The 8,909-nt window shown below is 37.7% G+C and overlaps 1 protein-coding gene across 3 annotated transcripts in view; it reads right to left on the bottom strand.

The window, feature by feature from the left end:
- Window positions 1-1,549: 1,549 nt before the first annotated feature.
- ZDHHC2 (zinc finger DHHC-type palmitoyltransferase 2) overlaps window positions 1,550-8,909 on the bottom strand; it is an 81,912-nt gene continuing 74,552 nt past the window's right edge. For all 3 annotated transcript variants that reach the window (XM_045286658.1, XM_004696173.2, XM_045286659.1), the window contains exons 11-13: window positions 5,658-5,770; window positions 3,913-3,988; window positions 1,550-1,838 (exon numbers count right to left, since the gene is read on the bottom strand). In XM_045286658.1, the coding sequence (XP_045142593.1) occupies window positions 3,948-3,988; window positions 5,658-5,770 (154 nt within the window). In that variant the 3' untranslated portion in view covers window positions 1,550-1,838; window positions 3,913-3,947. The remainder of the gene's footprint in view (window positions 1,839-3,912; window positions 3,989-5,657; window positions 5,771-8,909) is intronic.

Genomic DNA, 8,909 nt, shown 5'->3' with positions numbered 1-8,909 from the left:
GCAGTAAAGAAGAAAGGCCCCACCTCGCCCCCTGTTTTTCTTACCTTCTAGTTTGATAACTTTACTCAAAAAAAAAAAAAAAAAAAAAAAGGTTTGGTAGAGAACGTCTAATAGAATATTGTCCCAGAAAACAGCTGTAGTGCTGTGCTTTGGGAAAAAAACTGGCTGCATTCCACTCTCAACACATCACATGGTGCTGTCTTCAGTAAGACTTCTAGCAGTAGCTTGTAGACTTCCATCTGGCACTTAGGTAATGCAAAATGATTACAAAAAGATGCATCAAGTTTGAAATAAAAGTAAAAATGCACCATCTTTTGCAATCTCTTAATGCAAGTTATCAGATTAAAATCCTTAACTCTTAAAAAATTTTTTTCCATAAAAAGATCGTCAAAGAAGTACGCCCAAATAAAAATGAATTTGGCTGACATTGATTCTTTCACAAACTCATTTACTATAACGCTTTTGAGATGTTTAGTAAAGACAGATAATTGTAAGGATCTTTTACTTCATTGTCCCCTGGTTTTCTAGTTTATTTTGTGTTGAAGTTTTGTTCAACAACGATTCTGAAAAGTTAAATACCACTCATTTCTTTGATTAAATATTGGTCCTTTAACTGTGGAGTTTTAAAAGGTAATCTGCTTTATATTCTCAGTCAACACCAAAAAAAAAAAAAAAAAAAAGCCTATTATTCTATTTGCCAATTATAATGAGCAAGACTTACATACCCTCCAATTCAAATTTACAAAAAAAACCAAAACCAAAAAATACCTTTTTTCTTAATAGTGCATACAAGGCACAAGAACTCAGCATAGTTACTGAAGCTGATTATTTTGGCATCAAAAAACATAACAATGTAGTTTATCTTAAACTAAATTTCCAAACAACATGACACTTCTATAGTTTTTTTAAACTAAATTTTCAGAAGAATATGATTTTTTGCATACTTTACTCTAACCAGGGCATTTGAGGTTGATAGGGTACAGTGATAATAGGTATCACAGGAAGATTTGTTCATGGGTCCACAAAGAATTCTTAACCTCGATCCTTTTGCTAAAGTCCACAGGAGGAATAAATTAAGGTTTTCTTTAAGCCATATTGAATAAAAGAACATCATGAACCAGTCTTCACAATTATTATCACAGATTTCCCTTCCCAATTTAGGAAATCCAGAAGAGAGGAAAAATGTTTCCAATGTAATCTTAATGTATTAGTTCTGACAAGAATTTTCTAGCCAAGAACTTTATCAGTGAGCTTAAGCTTCAACATTCATACTTGTTTGCCAGCGAACAAAGACTAGAATTGGATTAAAGTCTAGTAATAATGGATGGCAATCTTCACCTGCAGGCCATTTGAGCTTGGTCATGAATTCAGAGTTGCACCGTTTGTTCACTCTGAGGTCCAATTCCTATCAGAGGGAATAAACCCAGAAGTCTGATTTGCTATCTTTTACAGATGGCCAGCAGGTTTCACAAATGAAGCTTATCATTGTGTCTCAAACACTATCTCAAGATCCTCAATTTCCGGAATCTAAAAATTGGAGTTCTTGTGGTAAATTGTGCTACCCATATATTTGGTGGAATCTAGGCCATGAATTTATTCCAAGTTTTTATGATAGAAGCTCTTTCCCCACCCCCATATGCACAAGCCATAATTAGTATTAACATTTAATAGGAATTTGTGTTAGTTGAAACCACCTGCATAGTGTATAGAAAATGTTTCAGGGGATGGCTGGGGGAGAACCAATCAGTTCACAATCTGTATATCCAGCCAAGGAGAAGTGGGGAAACTGGTCAGCATGCCTTCGTAGGAAGCTTCTTCTGTCCATCTACACTGACACCCTGAAATAAAACACAAGACAGGAAATGTGTGTTAACTGTGCATTAAAAATGTCAAGAGGAAAAAAACCATTACCAACTCATTTGTTGTTTGTTGCAACAACATCTTGTGCAAAATTAAATGTTTTCTCTGCTAGAGGTCGCTTGAATACAGACTTTTATGCCAATGCTTCTCAAATTTGAATGTGCATAATGATGCTCATGTTAAGATGCAGAAAATGAGATTCTGGCCCAGGAGGTCTAGAGTATGTTCCAAGATTTTGTATTCTCCAACAAGCTGCTGGGTGAGGTGGCTGTTGCTGGTCCGTGGACCAGATGGTGAGTGGCAGGGGGCTGGGGGATTAGTTATGTGTTCATCTGAAACAAGTAGTTTAGGAGCCCAAAGGGGGAAAGAGCATTTGGTCAAATTACTTTGAAACATCATGCACACAGAAGCACAGTCTGTAGTTGGCTGCTGCTGCTGCTGTTTTTATCTAGAGTGCATAAGCAAATGGGTATGTGGTCCTTGATTGATTGTAAAAAGGTTGGCAGGCTTAACTCAGAGGCACATCGGAAGAAAGGCATGGCGATCCACTTCCGAAAGGCCAGAGCTTTGAAAAACCTTATGGAGCAATTCTACTCTCTACAACAGCAGTCCGCTCTTTAGCATGACTATGAAATTAGGCACTTTGCAACCATCTGGAAATTTCTGAAATAGAAAATATTTTATAAAAAGCTCAGAGATAATTTTCTAACTAATGTATGGAGATTACAAAGATTTTTGCTAAGAAGATGAAGTTATCCTGTATTTAGACTCAGTGAAATTATGCTAATTTACAGTCAATGTATGACCAGAGTGTTTTCCTGAATTAAATAGAATTAAAATAATGGCCTTATCCTATGAAATGACAAGATAAATTTCATGATAAAGTCAACATTCTAGGATCAACCCCTGCCATTTAATGTTTTACTAGAAAATTGAATTTTGTTCATCAACTTATTTCTGCAATTTATCAAAGTACCCTACATACTAGTTAATCTCGACGTAGCCTCATGACCAAGGTCCCATTGGTTTTGGTAAGAGGTCAGCGAGGACAGCCACTTAAAGAGAAACACAGTAGAACCCCGGTACTCGACCGCATCGGTACTCGACATCATCGGATTTCGACTCGAAATGTTGAGAGAATTTTGCATTGGAGCTCGAACAAAACATCACAACTGACCTGACGCACGTGATTTTTGAAACAAAATGTTTTGTTAACAAGTTCGTGTTTTGGTCATTTGGCATTAGTTGGTGTTTTGGTCATTTGGCATTAGTTGGCGTTAGTATGCATTGTTTAAACCATTTGCGGCTGTGTTCCAAGTGTTTTGCTATAATTTTCTTAGTTTTTGTGGCTTTTTGTACTGTTTTTAGATTTAAAAAAACATGGGTTCTAAGAGTTTTTTGATAAAAATCATCATAATAAGGAATTGGTAAACCATGTTATCGATATTGTTAAAGATAATTTAGTAACCCGTTTTAAAACAGTTAAGAAAATGCCAACAGCAGACCACATTAGACAGATTTTTTTTTTAAGACAAAGGCAGCCAGGTCCTAGTGAAAAAAGGCAAAGAAGGGACAAAAACTCTTGAAAAGCAGCTCCCAGTTGATTCTATGGAAGGGAATTCCCCTTCCAAACAATGACTCTCTCTCCATCCCTACTCTCCACATCCTGTCCACAGATCCAGATCCTCATCAGTCTCAAGGTATGGGCCACACTGTAGTTGTTAAAAACATTTTTAATGTTGTGTTTCTTATTTAAACTATATTATTTAACTCTGAACTTTACTTTGAAATTTCTGTGTAATGTTTTGTATAAAAAGGCAAGGTTAGGTTAAAAACTTGGTGGTTGAGAATGGATTAATCCACTTTTAGTTATTTCTTTTGGGAAAAATTGATTCGGAACTTGACTGCATCGCATCTGGACATTCCTTCTGAAACATATTAGCATCAAGGTCCAGGGTTCTACTGTAATAATGTTTATAAGAAACTGTCCTAAGAGAACAAGGAAGCTGTCTAAATTACAAATCAGAACAACTAAGGCAAAATATATCTTACCTTCAATAAAGTATAAATTTCTTTTGCTTGAAGAGTTATGTTTCATTCTCCATGGTTAACGCAGGATTGCTCATACCTAAAGAACATAAATTAGCATGTTTGTTTTTTGTTGAATAAATAAGCAGAAATATGTTTGTTTATGAATTATTTCAGTATACGGCTAAAGATGCTTGTACTTGTACCTAAAGTACAGACTCTAATAAGAGGATGTAAAAACACACACAGGCACAAACACACACACGAGGTGTCAACCACAACTATGTGACAAAACACTTTCAAAATATAATTTGAGATATACCCCTCACGAAGTAAGAGAACAAAATAACGAAAGATGCATACATTGAACCTGGCACTATTCACATAATCTTAACTATGGTTTCCTAATTCCTCAACTGCCTGCCTCATTCTAGTCAAACTCATCTTTGAGCCCTCTCTCACCCATTCTTTTCCTGTTTCTCTCCCTTTTCATCATCCTTTACATTAAATAGTCTCTCAACTCATCTCTCAAACTAACAAAAAAGTTAACCTAACATGCCCTAGTGAATTATGAACCAAGGCCAGGAAATGCTAGATGATTTGAAGAGAAGTTAAATGAGCAATTTTTAAAAAATAAATCAGTGAACCTGAAGATTATCTGGCAGATAGTGCCTTAATCGTGGATGTATGATTGTATATTCATTTATAAAGATACTACACATACCAACCACGCTTAAACACACTGGCACTTAAGATTACTTTATTTTTGCTTAATACTTTTAAGTCTAAAAAGTGTGTGCTACTGCTAAGTAACTTGTCAGGTTCCCAAATTGGGATTTTAAGCCAAATCTGCGTAACTTTAAGGCAATGCTTGTTCTCTGTCAATAGGCTACACCAGCTGAAGTAATCAAAATATTAAAGTCAACAATAACAAGAGGGCTATAAATAGAATATAATGAAATAACAGATAAACTATGGCAACTGTGAGGTCACTTTAACTAGACATTTTGGTATTAGAAATCATACCAGTAAAATGAATCATATTCAACATGGTTTTTAACCTTTCATTTGAGTTTATTGTGTTTTTTTATTTTCAGTTTTATTTCTTATTATTTTACATCACGCACAATAATAAAGATTTGGTTTTTTAAATGGAAAAAACAACAACAACAACAACAATGTAGACCTGTCTTTCAAAAACTGACTATTGGTTTGCGAGGGTTTCTATAGAACATTACCACAAACTGAGTGGCTTACAAGACTAGGAGTATATTATCTCACAGTTTTGGAAGCCAGCTGCCTGAACCTCAGGAGTTGGGAAGAGTTGTCGCCTAGCCTCTGGTGGCTCTCAGCAACCCTTGGTATTCTTTGGCTTGTAGCTGGCTCATTCTAATCTCTGCCTCCTCCTCATTTTTTTGATCTGACTCTGTGTGCCTTCTCTTCTTTCAAGAACACCAGTCATTCAATTGTGGCCCATCCTAATTCAAAATGAAGCTCATCGTAACTAATGATACTTGCAAAGATCTTATTCCCAAATAAGGTCACATTCTGAGATTCTGAGTGAACATGAATATCTAGAGAACAGTACTCAACCCAGTACACTGGTAGCAGACATTAGCTAAAGTACCTCACATAGAGAGGTTTGAAAATAATTCTAGTTTCACAATGAGAGTGAGTCTAACTCAAAAAGTAAAAACAAACACAAATTCTACAGATGATATTAATTGAATTGTCATTATTTTTCACCTTTCAAAAACAAATATGCTTACCAGATTTGCCTTTTCCTGGGTTTGAGGTACTCTCTATCCAAGTTTGAGAATCAGTAAGAAGATGGCTCTGGGACTCTCTCAATGGTTTTGCTGGAAATTGGTGATTTTCAGGACTGTTTAATAAGAATAAGAATAATAATCAGTTAACTATTTAAAAATTTTTAATTAGGTTTCTTATTTTTAACAGTCTGGCTGACATACAATTCACATGTCATATATTTCAATAATTCAATCACATTCATCACCACAATCAATTCCAGAAATTTCTTCTTCCTTGGATTCATTGTTGTTACCTCTCCTATTTCCTGCCAGCCCCTTTGATTATATTAACCCAGTTGTTGTCTCTTTAGGGTTATGTAACCTGGGTTTCATATACAGGAAATCATATAAAATTAAGGCAATACCAAAAAAAAAAAACCAAAACCCCAAAATGACACAATGAAACAAAGAAAAATCTCAGTTAAAAATAAAGCAGAGAGTATGAAAAATTGGAGCAAATATACATTGGGTCAAAGGGAGATGAATGACAAGGTGTCACATTTTGACAGAACTACAATTTCAGCAATTCACCCTGCAATGTCCTCCGTGTGGTAGCAGGATACAAGATTGACAAGGAGAGAAATCAATTGGTTTCTGTATACCAGTGAAGAGAGCTCAGCAAATGACAGTAAAACAATACCATTTATAATACAATGCAAAAGCTGAAATAATTAGGAATAAACCTAACCCAAGAAACAAAAGACATGTACAAAAACAAAAAAAACTACAGAACACTACTACAAGAAACCAAAAAAGGCCTACATAAATGGGAAGATACATTGTGTTCATGGATAGGCAGACTTTATTCTGTGAAAAGGTCAGTACCACCCAAAGCCATCTATTGAACAATCCCAATCCAAATCCCAACTTCATTCTTTAACGAAATGGAACCAGGATAAGCAATTGTGAAAGGTTCATTGTGCCAACTAGGCCAATGGGAACATGTGGGCGGAGTTTAATCAGGTTGCAGTTTGATTGGAGGATGACTGAAATAAAGACAGCTAGCATCCCATCTCACTCTTGCTCCCTGATGACAGGACCAGCATGATGCTGCTTTAGCTAGTTTTCTGCCTCTGCCTCAACATGTTTGCAACACTACCTGTGGGCCAAGCCAATCCATGGATCTTGTAGCTAGAGCTTGAGGCTCCTTCAAGACCTGCTTTGCCATACTGCTGGTGCATACACTGCTTGACCTTGAGGCTGGTGGTTCCTGTTGTTGTGCTTGAGTTCCTGATCCCATCAGAGCCTGCTTTGCTAAGCACCCAAGCTACTAGTCAGACTATTGCTGACCTCCCCTGCTGTCTGCTGTCAGACTCTGCCTGCCTTGCCTGAGGGAAGATTTTGCTGTTTGCTTTCTTGACCTTGGACCTGGCAGCCCACATGAGTTGAAGGACTTCCAGTATATTCACTGTTCCATGAAAGTGAGTTGAACTTAGCACTCTGTACTGCTGAGTGTATTGATAGGCTGTTATATTCCTCCTTACTATATAAACCTCTGTGTGTGTGTGTATAAAATCATAAGTTTCCTGGTTTTGTTTCTCTAGAGAACTCTGCCTAACACAGGAATGAACTTCTGAAAAAGATGAGCCAGACAGGAGGCCTCACATTACCTGACCTCGACACCTACTACATAGCCACAGTAGTCAAAACAGCCTGGTGCAGGGACAACGTTAGACACAGAGACCAATGGAACAGAATAGAAAACCCAGAAGTAAATGCATTCACCTACAGACAACTGATCTTTGACAAAGGACTGAAAACTATCAAATGGGATAGAGACAGCTTCTTCAACAAATGGTGCAGGAAAAATTGGATCTCCATATGGCAGAGGAATGAAGTAGGACCCATATCTCTTTCCATGCACAAAAATGAACTCAAGGTGGATTAATGACCTTAAATGTAAAACCCAGAGCTATAAGCATCATCAATGAGAATATTGGGACAAATTTATGGTCCCTATTGCTGGGTATACACAGATTACCAAGTATAATAAAGGAAGCACACAGTTGAAGGCAAAACGGATGGCTGGGACCTACTAAAAATAAACACACATCCAAAGACTTCATCAAAATAGTAAAATGAGTTTACAGATTGGGAAAACTTTTTTTAGCAATGACACAACAGACAAGGGTAATTACTAAAATCTATAGAACTCTACACCTCCCAATAAGAGAATAACAAATGACCCAATTAAAAAGTGGGCAAAAGACATGAACAGACAGTTAACACTTGATAGTACTGGTGAGTGTTTCCCACAGTACAGAATTCAAGCTCCTTGTGCTGCCAGATGATCACAGGGCTGTGGTGCAGTAATTACTGGCTATGTATCTCAAACCAAGCACTGAGTGAAACTGAATATTGGATATATTCTTCTTTTCCTGATGAGTAAGAGAAAACAAGATTTTGTCATCCCACTGGGTATACAAGGAGCCAACGCAGAAGCAAGAAATAGGGATCTCACTACTGTCAAGAAAGAATATCGAGGAGTGCAGTGTGTCTTTTAGGTCCCGAGATACCTGCAAAATGAACCAGCAGGAGACAGCTATGAAACCAGAGGAGAAGCAGAGGAGTGACAGAGCAGAAGCAAGGGCTTCCTGGTCCCAGAGGGAGTAAAGTAGAATACCTTCAAAGAAGGTTTGCCTCCAGGCACTTAATTGGGGGAACTAGGTTGGTTGACCCACAGAAAGCTTTGTAAGGATGCCTGAGCAGAGTACAGAAGAAAGGACCTCATGAATGAGGGTCCAAGCACCAGAGAAAGGCATGATTGATAGTAAAACTGTCGTAAGCATTTCTGGTACTGATTTGTAACTTCCTTGATTAATCACATAATTGTGACAAATGTCTAAGTTCTATGTAACCACTGCAATTCATTAACGAACGCATCAGAGAAGTAGAGAGTGGGGGTGGGGTGGGGGGGATAGACTGGGCCCAGAAACGGTCAACAAAGCTGGAGGGTAGCGGCATGCCTGACCTCTCCCTCACAGGACTTGGCCTTAGACTGATGTTGAATTTGATTTTCCTTCCTCCTTGTCAAGGATGAGGGGTCAGATGCCATTCCAACAAGGTACCTAAGAGGGCTCAAACCTCAGAACGATCGTGAGGGTGCTGCGGACCCAGCAGCGTTTCATTCTGTGAGGCGTGAGGTCACTAAGAGTTGGAACTGACGTGGTTGCACATAACAACAGCAGAGCGAGTGGGCAGTATTAGATAGCA

This window comes from Echinops telfairi, unplaced genomic scaffold (assembly GCF_000313985.2).
Source record: "Echinops telfairi isolate 266 unplaced genomic scaffold, ASM31398v2 ScPeMD7_9;HRSCAF=40, whole genome shotgun sequence".
In the NCBI taxonomy this organism is placed as follows: domain Eukaryota; kingdom Metazoa; phylum Chordata; class Mammalia; order Afrosoricida; family Tenrecidae; genus Echinops; species Echinops telfairi.
Note: the sequence above shows the minus strand (reverse complement) of the source record. Positions and strands in the feature narration are given on the sequence as shown.